This window comes from Mus caroli, chromosome 11, assembly GCF_900094665.2.
Source record: "Mus caroli chromosome 11, CAROLI_EIJ_v1.1, whole genome shotgun sequence".
NCBI lineage: Eukaryota > Metazoa > Chordata > Mammalia > Rodentia > Muridae > Mus > Mus caroli.
In genome coordinates this window covers 72,138,163-72,155,252 of record NC_034580.1, presented here as the reverse complement: position 1 = coordinate 72,155,252, position 17,090 = coordinate 72,138,163, and the positions used below count along the sequence as shown (strand labels likewise).

At 39.1% G+C, this 17,090-nt stretch overlaps 1 protein-coding gene across 3 annotated transcripts in view; it reads right to left on the bottom strand.

The window, feature by feature from the left end:
* The window catches only part of Ssh2 (slingshot protein phosphatase 2), a 244,958-nt gene extending 233,255 nt beyond the window's left edge, over positions 1-11,703 (bottom strand). For 2 of the 3 annotated variants that reach the window (XM_029483719.1, XM_021178063.2), the window contains exon 1: positions 11,395-11,703. In XM_029483719.1, the coding sequence (XP_029339579.1) occupies positions 11,395-11,457 (63 nt within the window). In that variant the 5' untranslated portion in view covers positions 11,458-11,703. Of the gene's footprint in view, positions 1-8,150; positions 8,300-11,394 lie in introns of all 3 variants that reach the window. The other variant, XM_021178064.1, reaches the window with a different exon arrangement.
* Positions 11,704-17,090: the final 5,387 nt, after the last annotated feature.

Genomic DNA, 17,090 nt, shown 5'->3' with positions numbered 1-17,090 from the left:
AGGAGATCAGAAACTCAAGGCCAGTCTCAGCTATATATCAAGTTCAATGCTAGAGTTAGCTAAATAAATAAATTAAAAACAATGGCACTTTAAGGGGATGCCAGGAGCATATATATATATATGTATATGTATATATATATATATATATACATACCAAATTCAAGGTAAAAGGCAAGGTTACAAATGTTAAATGAGCAAGAAATTGTCTTTATTTCTCCACCCCCACTTTGTACAGGTTGCATGGCACTAAGCACCAGCTTACAGCTGTTAGCACACATAATACCATCTCTAGCCTTCTGGCTTAAGTTCATGCTTCCCTCCTCCTGCTACTCATTCTTAATCCTTTGCTTGCTGATTAGTTCCCACTCTTTCTTAAATATAGTTTTCTCATTTAAGGTTCAACTAAGAAGTACCTGCTCCTGACCTCTTTCCATCTTCAACATTATATATTTGCAATTACTACATTGTAATTTAATTAATTAATTATTTACCATGAGTCCCTCTACTCATATTCTGTTTCCTGAGGTCCAGGACGAACTAACTGTTCATCACCAGAAGCTGCAAAAATGAGCAAGCAGATACCCTGACTCACATAAAAAGGACATCAAAAGGTGCTAGGGTTTTTTTTTTTCTAAACTTGAATCAAGCAGTTTTATAAATATAGGTTATGACATAGCACTGCTGTCCCACCCAATAAGTGGAATATTTCTCCCAAACTCTCAAGGTGCCTAAGAAGCTTATCAATACCTTTCAGAGCCAAGAGCATTTCACAAGAATTTCCCTGGACAAACAGAAAAGTGAGGGGCACTGTGATTTGTATCTGTGCTTTAAGGGCAATTGGTAAAGGTATTTAAAGATGGTTTAGTACTGAGAACCTGAGAAAAACACTAGCTGGGATTATCTAAAAAACAAAACAAAAAAACCAAAAATAGTTATTATATATTTGCTAAGTAACAAAAGTTTTTAAGTCTTTCTCATGTAAGCCCAACCTCTCGCATATTTCAGGTTGAGTATAAAGTTTTATCAGTAATCATCTTTTCTTTTATTGGAAACTGCTTCCTGTTTCCCTATTATGTCTAGATTATTGAGTAGATATTAAATAAATTTAGAAATATGAAGCCGGTAAGATGGCCAGCTGGTAAAGGCCTTTACTGTCAAGCTTGCTACCTACATTTGGTCCTTGGAACCTATACGGTGAAAGGAAAAAAACAACCTCCATAAACTATCCTGTAACTTCCACAACCGTGGCAATGCCTTACCTCCATAACTAACTAACTAACTGTAAAAATCATTTGGACACACTTCTTGTCAGCAGGCATTTGGTGAAAGTGTAGTAGAGTCCTGAGGTTCTGGAACCAGGAGTGGTATCTATTCATGTTACCTAAGAAGCAATGATGCAGTATAATTCTCAGACTGCACATAATCTAGAAGCTGCATCTTCTCACTTTAAAAAGTGGGAAAAGAATGAGACACATGAGAATACTTCTGAGTACCAAAGGCAGATTTTCTCTTCCTCTGGATTTCCCAGGCATTTGAGTCGAGTTTGTATGTGTTCGTGTGCACATGCATGGGAGTGCATAAGGAGGCCAGAGTCAATCACTTTCTATGCTCGTTACTTTTGTAGACAAGGTCTCACTGAAGCTCTAACCCTAGAGTTCAAGGATCTAGCTAGAGTGGCTGGCCAGCAAGTCCCTGGGACCAGCCTGTCTCAACCTTCCCAGTGCTGGTATTGCAGGAACACACCACAGTACCAAATAGCCTCAGTGCCTAACATAAGTGATGTGAAAATCAAATAGAAACATGGGTAAGATACTCACCACAGGTTAGACAGCAGTTCAGTGGTAGAATGCCTGCCTAGCAGGTGTCAAGACACTGCATATTATACAAATTCAATAAACAGTTATTTTCTAATGGATAAAAATCGATGACAAGGAGGTTTCTTAGAGATGATGAAGGTACACTGAAGTATTTTTATATAGTGGTTGTAAACAAGAGTCAACCTTTCTGAGAGACAAATTGGCAACTAGTATCTAAACACTTGAAAGCAATCATATCCAATGAGCTTCTGGAACATCTTTCTATTCTTAAAAAATAATAGAATTCAAAATGAAAAGAATGCTAAGTAACTATAGTCATGGATCTATTCACTGATCTCTTTGTCAAATGCTTTGTGCCCTGATAATATAAAAATAAGCAAATAGATCAAGTCCCTGGCTTAAAAGCTAGGTAAACAACCAAGCAATAAAGTACAGTAACTGATAAGAGCCACCATGATTAAGTACAGGGCGCTAGGGTGAGCATAGAAGGAACACCTACCATTTTCTGGGAGAGGAGTCAGGGAAGCTCCCCAAAAGTAACCTTTAAGCTGAGACCTGAAGGATGAGTAGGAATTAGTTAGGTAAAGAGTGAAGGAAAAGTGTTCCAGGTAAAGCATCTGCCAAAGTTTACCAAAGGGATCACAGTGTGTGAGCTCAACTCTGAGCAGTGTGCAATGCAGGAAGTGGGAGAGAGTCAAGGCTCAAAAGGCTAGTGGGACTGACTCATTCAGGATCTCACAGCCAAGCTTTTAATTGTAGACTTTATTCTAAGAGTAATAAAAACTGAATTAAAAGCAAATACTTCATAATAAATAGAATTAATCATCAATAGTCTTAATATAGCAAGAGAGTACACAAATTTAAAAGAATGAAAAGTGGTTTAAAAACACAGAAAATACAGGAGGGTTGTACATTTCTGTAACTTTACTAAAAAATCACTGAATTATTAAGTTATTTAAGCAGATATATTTCAAGATTTGTAGATTATACCTCAATAAATATTTCATTTACTTATTTGAGGGGATTTTTGGGGGGGAGTAAGAGTCTCATGAAGCCCAGCCTAACCTAGAACTTGAATTTTCCTTGTTCCTACCAAGTACTAGTATTACAGGTTTATGCCACCATGTCTGATTTAATGTGGTGCTGAGAACCGAACCCAGGGCTCTGTGTACATTAGGCCAACTGAGTTATAACCTCAGCCTATTTGTCTCTTTAAAAAGTTAATATAAATGCCCACTAAACATCTGAATAATGTTTAACCTACCTAATAATAAAACATAAAACCAAGCCAAATTCTAGAGAAGATACTACTTCTTTCTTCCTAAATTAGTAATTATTAAAATTGGAATGAGATATCCTGTGTTAATCAGGTCACAAGAAATGAACATTCTTAAATGATGCTGGTTGGAATAAATGTTAATTGGAATAACCTTTTCACAAAGCATAAATATGTAACACTGGTCTGAAGAGTATTTATACCCTGTGTTCCAATAATTGCATGTCTTGAAATCTTAACAAGTGTTCCAAATGTATTCAAATATCTATGCCAATAATATTCACTTCAATGTAGTTCACTGTAGAGAAAAAAGATGGGAAAAGCTATATGCCCACCAACAAGAGTAGAATGAGTCATAATATAACTTCTCCATGTAGCCATTCTTGACAGGACACTTAAGACAAGTTTATATAGACTAAGCAGCCTTTCAGCTTATAATATATAATGATGGCAATCCTAGCACTGGGGAAACTAAATCAAGGTCACAAATTTGAGGGTTTTAGAGGTAACACAGTTCTGTGTGTGTGTGTGTGTGTGTGTGTGAGAGAGAGAGAGAGAGAGAGAGAGAGAGAGAACAATGATGAAATGATAATATGTACTTTTATTTTCTTCTCCATACTTTTTTTACATCTCCCTATTTCATATAATGTTATGTGCTATTCCTTGAGTGTGTGCAAGTTTGCAAGACTGCCTTCAATACCTGCAACAGTATCACTTTAAGTATTTATACTTCACAGAAATCAATTTTATATTTGTCTTAGCTTTGTTTCCTCTGTTGAAGAAGAAACGTTGAAGAAGGAGCTTGTGGCTATATCTGAATGTTCAATTCAATGTATCTCTTTTATCTAGCATTATTAAGACATAAGATATGGAGGCCAGCAAGACAACGCAGCCAGTAAAAATGCTTGCTCCCAGGTCTAGTGACATGAGTTCAATCTTCATAAACCACATGTTAGAAGGAGAGAACTGACTCTCCTAAGCTGTTCTCTGACCTTCATGTATATCCTGTGGCATATGGGTATAAACATAAATATGTATACACGGCAAATAAATAAATATTTTAATAAGTTATCTAGTGTATGTTCATTGGTGTTTTGTCTGCATGTATGCCTGTGTGAGGTGTCAGATCTTGGAGTTACAGACAGTTGTGAGCTGCCATATGGGTACTGAGAGTCAAATCCAGGTCCTCTGGAAGAGCAGTCAGTGCTCTCAACTGCTTAGCCATCTCATTAGCCCCTAAAGTAAATATGTTTAAAGAAATAAAATTGGAGTCGCCATTGAACCATAGTGAAAGGTCAGGTTAGGAGGCTCATGAGCATGCAGAACAGAACATGGGGGTACTGACATCCATCTTCATCCCAGAACTCCACCCATGTCAGCAAAATGAGCAACGCATGTGTCTTAAAGGGAAAAGTGATGCTTTAGCAGGACTCTGTTAGCCCCCACCTGAAACATCGCCTTCAAGAATCATACAACCCCAGCATGTCTCTTGTTTGGACATCCGGAACAAGGTGGAAAGTGCAGTCACTGCCAGCTGCAAAGCAGGGTCTTGCAACTGGGACACTCCAGCCCTATCCCGGGATCTAAAGGTGGTGCTGCAGGCTATTCCCAGGAAGATGCTTTAGTGGACTGCTTCTTTCAGAGACAGCACAGTCAGCAGCTTCTGGCAGAAAGAAGTGATGGCTACAGTCTACTAGCAAACATTGATGGAGGCGGGATATTCATGAAGAACATTGGGTTAAAAAAACAAAATCTCTGTTTCAGTTCTGAAACTCTTCTAATCACTGACTGCTTTCAGTGATTGTCTCAGAACCCTCAATTGCTTACTTCGTTTGATATAAACAAGAGTCACTTGTTTTAAAGAATGGTCATTGTAATGTTGTAATAGAGTCATTTACCATGCTGGTGTTATATAGCAAATTCATAAAAAAGAGAAAATATATTTAATGAATTCCCCAATCATGTGTTTTCTTTTCCCTTGATAATAGCCTTGCTGTATTTGCCATGCTATCTTTAAACACACAATACTTCTCCCTGGGCCTGCTGAATAATTGGGATTACAAATGCACATCACCATGCAATGTACCTTAAACATTAAAACTTTGGTGGAACTTGGGATAAGCAACTATCTAAAAATATGTCACACTCAATTTTATTGCTTACATCAAGACCAAATAAGATTAAGCTTTGTTAGGTGATTTAGGGTCATAATTATGAAATATGAATTATAAGGTAGTAGTGGGTTTGAAAAGGATACATTAAGTACAAAAGAGTGCTAAATTCTTTCCCCTCCTACCTCCCTCTTTCTGAAGTGTCTCCCTATGTAGCTTAGGATGGCCAGGAACTCACTATTCATTCAAACTAGTCTTAAACTTACAATCTTTCTGCCATTTCCTCCTAAGTGCCGGGATTACAGATGTACAACACCCAGCTTGCTCCAACCCATTAGCCTTTGCCAGTTACTTATTTTGGTTTCTCTTGCCATGAAATCACCAGCCTTAATTTCCCAGCCTTACTGGGGTGTGTGTGTGTGTGTGTGTGTGTGTGTGTGTACACACGCTCATGCGTGAATGTGTTTTCAGTACCTGCAAGTTTCCATTTTTATTTTGCCGTTGATGATCTTCAAAGAGGAAGAAAATTAAATATCTAAGTTCATAAGAACTATGTATAAATTAAGGGCTAATATGCTTCAAATAAGAACATCACCTAAAACTGACTTGCACTCACTTGGACGATTCTGTTCGAGGCTGCAAAAGTTGAAATACAAAGAATTCCAAAGAGAATGTACTTACTCTTTCTTGATTATATCTCAAGTCTCATTCCTTTACTCAATTAGCAACTAAGACCCCAGACCACAAGCTACATGTGCCGTTTCTCTTAACACATCATGAAGAGAGATGTGGAGCAGGAACTGGGGGGCTTCGGCTAGTTTAAGTTCTTACACCAGCTTTGTAACCTTTAGCATATTTTAACCATAGTACCTGCCTTTTATGAAGCTGCTCTAAAATTAAATCAGATCACAAAAACAGAAACACTGTATTTCTGTGACCTGGTATTAATACCAATATTAACTCAGAAATATATCCTACCCGCTTAGAGGTTGGAGGTTTAGAAGATGTTTATCATGGTACCAAGTTTGTTTACAAGGAATATTGTAAGGTACAGTGACCACAGTTAATAATGTTGCAGACTTGAAAATTGCTAAGAGACTTTAAATGTTTATTATAAAATATGTGAGGTGGTAGATAATTAACTTAATTATTCTTCAATATACACATCAAGATACCATGCTATATACCACAAATATATGTGTAAGTTGTGTCAATAAGCATAAACTTTTCCTGGTAAGGATGCAAACAAAGGGAAAAGCTCATACATTGTTGGTAGGAATAGAAGTTAGTACAGCCATTACAGGAAGTAGTATGGTGGGTTGTTTTGTTTTTTTAAAGTAGAACTGTCAGGTGACCCAGCAAAAGAAACGCAATCAGTATGAAGAAACGCATGCACTAACATGCTCACTGTAGTACAATTCGCAACTGCCAAGATACGGAATCAAGCTAGGTTTCATCAGCAGAGGAGAAACCGGCAAAGAAAACCGGCAATGAAACATGCAATGAAATAGTATTTACCCACAAAAAGGATAACATTCTGTCATTTGCAATAACATGGATAGAATTTGAGGATGGTATGTTGTGAAGTAAGTCAGACATACAAAGAGTAATACTGTATGTTCTGAAGTCCATGAGGAAGCTAAGAAGTTGATCTAATAGAAATTGTGAGAACAGTGATTACCAAAGCCTGAGAAAGTGTGGGAAAGGGGAAAGAGGGACACTGGTTAACAAGTTCAGGTGGACAGATAGATGAAATTTTAATATTCTTTAGTACAGTATAATAAATAAGATTGATAATAAGTAATTATATACTTCAAAATGGCTTGTAAAGACAATCTGGAATTAGTGTTCCCAACACTAAGAAAAGATGACTGTCCAAGGTGATAGATACAACCATCTTTATCATATACACTTTGTATGCATGTATCAAATTACCACACTGTCCTGCATAAAAATGTACAATTACTATATATAAATTAGAAATAGAAATGGCAGTTTTTAAAACTTAAAACAAATTATAAAAAGAAAAATCATATCAGAAAGAATAGAGAGCAGGATTTTGTTGTCTGTGTTGCCGCTGCTGAGATCTGAACCCAGAACCCTTAGTCCAAGAATTCTTAAATTGTTCCTATTAATTAATAAACATTTATTTTCCTATTTTAATTTTTTTATGCGTACGGGTATTTTGTCTACATGATGTCTATGCCTCACATGATTCCTGATGCCTCTAGAGGCCAGAAGAGGAAGTCAGATCCCAGGGGACTGAAGTTATAGACAGTTGGGAACCACTTAGTGGGTACTGAGAATCGAACCCAGGACCTTGGTAAAAAAAAAAAGAGTCATAGTTCTTAACTGGCTGAGCCCAAAAGTTGGTATCTCTTGTTTCTCTAGCCCTATATCCAATCAGTCTTATAATCCCAACATCTGTCTCTTCCTTTAACACTACAAAATCCCAGCTCAGACCTTAACAATAGCTTAACTGGTTCTACTCATGACCTCTGTTTTTCCTAAAATCCTTCTGGCCCAAAGCCCCTAGATCAATTTTCTTAAAACATACTGTGATCACATTGCTCAAAACTTGTGAGAACTTTCTATTGCCTTTTCATTAATCCCAAATACCTGGCTCAGCAATTCCTGCACAGCCCTAGCTACCTCTCACTTTTATCTCTCACTGTCCAAATAAATCCTCAAACTGGCCTATTTAATCCCTTCACTTAATGCAGTGTACTTTTCTGACTTTAAGTGTTGCAGCACATAGCTCTTCTTTACCTAGGATACCTTGCTCTTCCTATCTTCAATCTTGACCTATATATAGAAAACTCAAACTTCAAAGGCTAGTTTGAGAGACACCTACTGTGAGATACATCTTCATCACCATCACTTCAATATTACCTTCAAAGGTTAGACACATTTTCATTTGAATTACAACTCCAATTGCTTACTTACTGAGTGACACAGTACACATTCCTTAAATATTCCTTGTCCCAGTTTCTTCATCTATAAGACGGGGATAAAAGCAACTTTCCAACTTTCCTTTGGCACATTGTAAGGAATGACTGAGTTAAATCATGTATGTAAAGCATTTAGCATGATGCCTGGAACGGATGAGAACACAAGAGAAATAAATTGTTGGTATTCTAATTACTACTGCTTATTAGTGAACTTATATTAATCTGAACCCAGACAATACTTATGACCATTATAAACTGGTTCATGTATACATTACTATTATTGCCCTCACTGTCTCTATGGTGTCTATATTTGTCTTCTACCAACCCTGCTACCCAAATTACATCATCTGATAGACAGGTTAATATCTTATATGACTCATTATCTGTGATGGTCACTTATGTCTAGTAGGTATGTATTAGGTTGTTTTTCTTGATCCTTGACCAAACACTGAAAATAAGCTGCTTAAGAGAGGAAGTGCTGACTTCGGTTCAGAGTTTACAGACACAGCGCATGGGGAAGGGAAGGCATGGGAGCAGAAATTTGCTAACAAGTGGGTAGATGCGGAAACAGAGAGAGGGAGCGCTGGGCTCTGCTGGACTTTCCCTTTTTCTTCAGTCCAGTACCCACCCCATGGGACAACAGTGCCACAGATAGGATGGATCTTCCCTCCTCAGTTAAACCTCTCTGGAAATATTTTTTACAGTAAAATTGACATTGAAGATTAACTACTACAGTGATCAAGTTATTTATGTTTAATTAAAAATGCTGAAGAGCTGATAGTATTAATATGTCCATCATTAAAAGATTAAATCTTCAGCTTCACAAACTTAAGTTGTTCTTTAAAGAAAAAAAAGTCAACTACCTTTTGCACTCTTCCTCACTTTTAAAACCAAGCAAGCAACCAACCAACCAACCTATTCATATAGCAAGAGATAAAACAGCAAAATACATGCATTTCAGACACTGTAGCACAAGGGCCACAAGACAACTGAGCTGAGCACAGGTTTGGATGGAATCAAATAGGAAGACAATTTAAAGGGAAAGAGAAGCGGCCTGTCAGCCACACTAACAATGCTGATTGTTACTCACGCAGCAGTGCCAGGATTTCTCTACACACAGGGCCAAGTATAAACAACTGCAATCATCAGACCAAGGCATATAGAACTATCTGTCATTTAGCTTAATAACTGAGTTTACTACTCAATATTTACTACAGTAAATACTACAGTATTTACATGACCAATCTTAATTGCCTACCTATGCCAAAATGACTATTAGCATTCCTCAAGATTCTAAAGTATTCCAAGTTTTGACTAATAAAGCCATGTCAAATAAATATGGCTTTACCATATATTATTCATTTACTTCAAGACAACTGATATGACAATAGCTTAATAAATGCTATTGTAACATAAAAGGTTTTCAGCAATGCCCAGGGGAAATTGTTTTACAATACTGAGTTCTACTTCAGTATGTTATCTACTAACCCTTGATTGCTTTCACAGCCAAAACTAGGCCTGGTAACCACAAAAATCAAAGGATTTACTATTGGAGTGAGTTACTATGGTCTGAAGATTTGCTATCAATTCTGGAAAATCTACCATAAAGTGGAAAAAAATCCACTCATGAAAATAGTACATATTTCTACCCCTCTCATATTTGCCTCGAGCAGACCCTAAAATGTTTCATCAGTTCTGAAGTACAATTATTCTCAAATCACAGAATCATAAAGCTTTCGAAAGTCCAGCAAGCCCCCTCCCCCAATGCAGGGATTCTTTATATCACCTGTCTGGCCAAAGCTCCCTGGCTTCTGCTTGATACAATGTGTGCTAACTATTTTGCAAAACAGTGTACTTGATTTTTACAAACGTCTTCCCTAAAGTAATGGGAATGTGCCTCTTTAAACTTCTACCCACAGATTTCAGTTTTGTATCCTGGACCACCACAAGGTGAATAGAGTAATTTCTTGAATTAGGGTAGTCATGCAAAAACACACAAGAAAACTCACAAAGGAAGAAACTACCACAATATGCAACAAAATTTTGAAATTCAGGAAACTATATTGAAATCACAAGGCAACATGCTTTCAAGATATCAAACTCATATCTCAGTTAACAAATATTAATAACCCAACTTTCTTTCATACACTGGAAAGTCATGGTGTTCACTGAATGCCTCTTTGCAATTTGACACTACTAAATCTAATGTTAAAAACTACAATTCTATATGAAATAGTTCTTCAATTGCTCATATTTTCATCTAGATGCCTGTTTTTTTAAGACCCATTTTACCACACTGGTGCAATGCTAACACATGCTAGCAGGTATTCACAAAAATGAAGCCTGAGACTAGAGCTATAAAGGAGTCAGGGTGGAGGTGAAGGCATAGAAAAGCCCAGCAGAAAAAAAAAAATGCTAATTGATGAGTGTTTTCCTTCTGGAAACATGCTTTAGCGACACAAGCATTTGAAGTCATGAACCATCCATGCACAATCCATGAGCAAGAACGATCATGAGCAATGAGTGGAAGGCATAAATGTCTGTAAGATGGAAATGAATTTGCACTGGTTATCGAGCAGCACCAGAAGCTTTGGGTTCTCACTGAGAAAGGTAGAAGTCCAAGAAGCAGAGATTACTGCCATCTTTTAAGGGTGGAAAGAAACCAGGGAGTAACTACCACTGAACAGTCCAATGAAGCCTAAACTGTACGGAGCACAAGAGAGATGCCAGGGACTAGAGAAAGGCACACACAGGGCGAGACGGAAGAAGGATGCGCAGTGCACTGACCAGGTCCCAGAAACGGTGTGCGTAAAGGATATGGGTGTGGGTCGTGGGTAACCTAGGAGCCCACCCTTCCCCTCCCTGCAACAGAGCAACAGAGGGTAAAAGAAGGGGGGAGGGTGAAAAGCAAGAATGACTCATAGCCGAAAGGAAGTGCTCAAGCCATGGGAAGCATGCTACGGGAGATTTCTGAGCCAGCGCTGTGAGGGACTGGGTGCTCCGGGTGATGGAGGTTGGGGAAAAAAACAAAATAAAACAAACAAACAAACAAACAATCCCAGCGTCTGGCAGTCCCTGCTGCTCGCCGGTAAGATGAGGGTGTGGGGGGTTCGCAGCAGCCTGAGTGCCAAGGCCTGGGAAGAGGCGCGGCGCGTGCGCAGTGGCGTTCGGCGGGACCCGCTGAGGCAAAGCGGAGCCTCAGTGACAGAAGCTGGGAGCTGCCGCCTGGAGGGACTCACCGAGGCGCAGGGGCTGGAGGTGGTGCTGGGGGTAGGCGACCGCTGGACCGTGACCAAAGCCATCTAGGTGCTGCTGGGTTGTTCCGGGCAGGGCATTCTCGTCCTGAGTGTGGGGGGCGGGAGGGTGACCGAGCCGGGATGGGGGACGAAGGGTGAGGGGTAGGGACGAGGGAAACGGAGAGGGAGATGAAGCCGCGGGAACGGCCTCGGGCTCCGCACCCACCACCGGACTCTCTCGCCGACTGACGCGCCGAACGGGCGGCGGGCGGGCAGGCGGGCGGTTCGGCAGCTGCGGGGCACAATGAGCGCTCCCAGTGCGCAGGCGCCACCTGTCAGCAACCGCCTCTCCCCTCGGCGCGCGCCGCCGCGGCGGCGTAACCCTTGAGTTGCCGGAAGCGGGCGGGCGGCTGCGTGCGCCGCGCCTCGGGCCGCCGTACCCTCCCGGGTCAGCTCTCGAGCCCTGCTGCTGCCCCTGCGGCTCGGTCTGTCCCCGCTGCGCGGCGTGGGGCGAGCTGGCCAAGGAGCCCTGGAAGGCAGGCAGCCAGTCAGCCGAGGGTCCTGATCTGGGGGTGGGGGTCGGTGAGAGAGCCGCTAATCCTCACTCCAGAAAGACAACCATTTTATGAGTGGAGCGTGCCACCTAAACCACCTTAGAGAAAAACTGAGGCGAAAATCCTGAGGCGAACACATTCTCTAGTGGAAGAGGGCTCCGCAGGTGCTATAGACGCTTTCTCTAGGCTAGACCCGGGAGACCAGCCCTCCTGCTTGGACCTGGCCCTCAAGAGGGCTCTGTCTTAATGAGCTTCCCCACCCTCCTCATCATAAAGGGCCTCAGGGTTAACGACCAGACTTTTCTTAAGAAAGATTTTTTCCCCCGGTGGTAAACACTGGAAACTTCGTAGTAGCCTCATGCTTCCTTCCTCTACAACCTGCCTAAAGTCAGTCACTGTATCTGAGATGTATCTGAGATGCTGAGGGAAGGGGGCGGGCACAGGAGAGCTGGACCCTGAGTTGGAAAGCTCCAACCTACTATATGTGTGTGTGTGTGTGTGTGTATATATATACATATATATATATATATATATATATATATATATACCTCTCAATTGCTTCCTACTGTGAAGATCTCCACTAAACAAAGATATTTTGATCGTTGAGCTTTTTTTCTTTCCCCCATAAATTTGACTGTTTCATAGATGCAAGTGAAAATGTAGAATTAAAATATTTTAAAGGAAGACATTTCTAAATGGTAAACTGCCAACATCAACCAAGCATGTAATGGAAAAATCAAGACTAAAAGGAAAAGGAAAAGTCACGCAGTGCAAACCGTTGATATATTTACACAGAGATAGTTGAGGGGATGAACTGGTAAATACCACCATCCATACCAAAGCTGTAGAAAGCACACACTTATGGACTCCAGTTTCTAAAGCCCACCTCTTTCTGTTTGTCACTCAAACAATCTTGGATCTCATTGCTCCTTTTAAACTGATAGGGCTGTCATAAGCTCTTTCTGGTTGCTGTGTGGTTAAGTGACACAAGAGCCCTCTGTGCTGAGTCTTTGTTCTCTCCCTGGGGCCCTGTGGTTGAAATAATTAGCAGGGAGGTTCCATCAAGAATCACTGAGGGTCCCTGTACTGTACCAGCCCTCTGTAGAGTGTAGTGCTGAAAAACCAGTTGGTAGGCTTTTGCCCCCTGGTGGTGATCAAGAGTGCCTATGAGACAAGAATTGAAGATCTGTGGTTCACAGATGAAACGAAGTTATCCCCAGAGCTCCAGAGTAAACAGGAAAGAGAAGGCAAGGTTCAGAAGTAAAAACTTTGAACTAAGACTTAAGAGACCAAACAGAAAACCATGTAGAGAGCCAAGATGAAAGCTAAATGTCCCCAAATAAATGTGTTTATAAACCAAAAGAGAAGTATTGTCCAAATCAGTAATTCTCAGTATGTTGATTTTTCTACTGATATGTGGTTGACAACTTGGGATTTCTTCTATGTAGTAGCATACTCTAAAGAAATTCATCTGGAAAAGGAGACATTTAAGCCCATTAACCTTACAACGAGATCAAGAACTGCTGTGAGTCAGACCAAGCTTCTAGTTCCAGCTGTGTAAAACCTTATGCAAATGAGTTGAACTTTTTGAACTGTAGTTCCTTATTCTCTATGATGAAACCCTAACTTACAGGACTTTCATAATCAAATGAGATAATGTATACAAATTAAAAGGTCCTACATGCAGTCAAGATAATTTTCTATTCTCTGTAGTGTATTCTGAGTTCATAAAGGCCTTGTTGAATGTATATTATGTACGGGAAATATCTTCAAGCAAAAGAAAAAATGAGAAATGATTCATGCTTTTTCTAAACTGTAGGTTAGTGGTCAAGATATATATCATCTGTAGTTAAGTATAGAACATTTTTGTTCAGCATTTCTAAGGTGATGAAATTGGGTTATAAATTTCTCAACTTGCACAGTTTGTATCAAGAAGTTGATTTATTATCATATAAAAGAAATGTATCTCAGTGGTATATTAGAAACTGATACTTGAAAATTATTGCTGCATATTATCTACTGAAAGAGAATGTTGATGTATGTTATATACTAGGTACTCTTTCATTTTTCATTGTGCATCTATGCATATGTGGTGGAAATGTGTGTGAGTGTAAAGATGTATGTGCCTGTGGATAAATGTGTAGAGGAAAAAGGTCAATGCCAGGTGTCACTCTGTTTTTGTTTGTTTGTTTGTTTGTTTGTTTTCAAGAGATGGGGTCTTTTACTGGACCTGGAACTCATCACTTCAGCTACACTGGCTGGCTAATAAGCCTCTGGGATGGCTTGTCTGATGCACCGGGGTTACAGATGTGTGTCAACACTGTCTTTTTTTCTTTTTCTTTTTCTTCTTCTTCTTCTTTTTCTTTTTCTCTCTCTCTTTATTTTAACTCTACTTTGTTTTTTACCTTAACTGTGGAATGGGGAGCTTGCACATGTCATGGTTCACCTGTAGAGGTCAGAGGACAACCCATGGGATATAGTTCTCTCCTTCCATATTGAGGATCATCAGGCTTCATGGCCGGGACCTTTACCCACTCACCCATCCCCACTGGTCCCCCATGACTATGTTAAGGACAAAATAAAATAAGTGTCTCAAGGGTTCATAGCCTTTGGTCAAGGATAGATAGGTAGATAGATAGATAGATAGATAGATAGATAGATAGATAGATAGACACACACACATATATACATATATATATGGATGTATTTACATCAATAAATAATTGAAGTATAGTTTAATGGTACTATGGATTCAGTCACCTTTTTTAGACTCTGAGGAAAGTATTATAGACATAGGAAAAGTCTAGATAAAATATAAAGTTACTTAAAAACAAAGATTGGATTGTCAGGGTAAATGTTCTTTGTATAAAATTAAATTTTAGGCTTTGGCTATAGATTCCAAGATAGCTCCTTTTTTTAATTGGACTGGATTATAGAGAAAAAAAAATCTGTTTTCACTGTGCATTTGTTACCCGTTCTTCTCTGGGATCCATGTTCCTGATGGATCTTCTAATAATCTGAGAGGTGATATCTACTATGAAAATCCAAAAGCCCTGGACTATATCAACTTAATTTGTTTCAAGTCTTTGTGTCTGAGACGTGGTTGTCTGTGCCCAGGCTGACCTCAAACTAGATCCATAGCAGAGATTAGCCTTAAACTGCTGATCCTCTTTCCTCTCCCTCACAAATGCTGGGATTGTAGGTATTCATCACTAAATTTGGCAGTGATAGATTAATTTGGGAAAGAAAATCCAAAAGTAGGATTCTCAACAGAGCCAAAAAGATGAAGGAACATCCTAGTTCTGCTTACAGCTCTTTCACTCTTCCTGTTTGTGGGACCAGAGGCCTGATCATGATAGTGGAGTTCATCTCTCCAGGAGTGAAATTATAGGGGGATTTGAAATTCCTGAAATCAACTGGTCCTTAAGCTTCAAAAGCAATTGACCTTTTCTATAGGAAGCTACTTCTCCATGTTTTACATAGCCACTACATTTCAAGAAGGACCTCAGGTTAAGAAGCAATGGCTCTCAGTCATTTTTTCTCCACATCCTGACAGCCATAAAAATATTTGTGTGACACACTGGGTAAGTTAAAAAGAGTTAAAGACTTGGTATTTGGGGGAAATTCATTTTCTTTCTATCATATACTTTTAAAAAAAACCAACAGCAATAACAAAACTCTCAAAACAGGGTCTCTAGTAGCCCAGGTTGGTCTTGTACTTACTTTGTGGCTGACACCTGCAATGCCTGGTCCTCCTACCTTAGCCTTCCAAATACTGCAATTACTAGCTTATGTACCATGCTTGGCTTAATGATGTATACTATTAGTAAAAGATAAAATGAATGATGTATCAAGGATATTAAATATTTAATTTGTATAAGTTTCAAAATAAAATCTTTTTAAATTTTTGGAGTATCAGAGATTCCTTCTGTAAACGTAGCATGTTTTAATATACAGTTTTATGACTAAAATGACAGCATTCATTATCTATGAAAAACTGTAATGGTGACATCTTCAAATTATTGGTAGCCATTATTGGTAAGAGCTTAGTTCATACATGTAATTAATAAAAACTTAAAATAATTCTCATTTTAACATTTACAAATATCAATATTTGTCTTCCTTTGTCCAACTAGAAGATAGTATGTGAAAATTTCTTGTGATAATGCGACTGTATTACAACCCATTTAAACTTTATTATCAAATGTATATTGCAAAATAATTACAATCTCTAATTTGCAGAGTATCCTGTGTTATTGGAACAATAATTAAGCAGCTAACTTAGACATAATGAAAAAGACACCTCAAACATAAACAAGGGGAAATAAATGTATAATTTATATAGAAAAGAAGAAATTGGGATCTGAATCCATTTAGAAGTATCTGTCAGCCTCCTGTTCCTTGGGTTCCTAGCACATGTTGTCTTCTGGTAGCTCTAAAGCTCACTGGTCATGGCAGGCAGTAATATGCACAACATCTGGCTTCTGAAAACGATGTCCTGGCAGTAGTATACTCCTTAGCTTTGCTCAGCAAGTCCTTCATCAAGCCCAGTGGGAACTTATACTAGAACAGGTCATCTCTCCCTATTCTATCTGAAAACTGACAAAAATCTTGATATAATGGTTCAATGGCCCCACTCAAACCACTGTGATTTGAATAGATTAGAACTCCATCTCTTACTTGGTCACTTCCAGATTCCACTAAAATTGGTAAACTGCACCAATATTTAGAGTCCCTCAAAGTAGCATTAATTTAAAATTTTCTAAAATCCTAAAGAATTGGAAATTCCCTTTCCCTAGCACATAATTGTTTTAGGAGATGACCACCAGTCTCTATGGAAAAGACTTAATTTTCAGATTTTCAGTATGTAGTAGAAGCAGTGTTACAACAAATGTGTGTTCCTAAAAGGGATAAGACTTTCCTTATTTTCAATTAAGAGAGGGAATGAGGACTGGAGAGATGGCACAGCAGTTATGAGCACTTCTTCTTACTGAGTACATGGCTTCGATTCCCAACACCCACATGATAGCTTACAACCATCTTTAACTCCATTTCCAGGGGATCTCACATCCTTTTCTGACCTCCATGGGCACCAGATTTTCATGTGGTATGCATATGTGCAGGTAGAATACTTGTACACAAAAT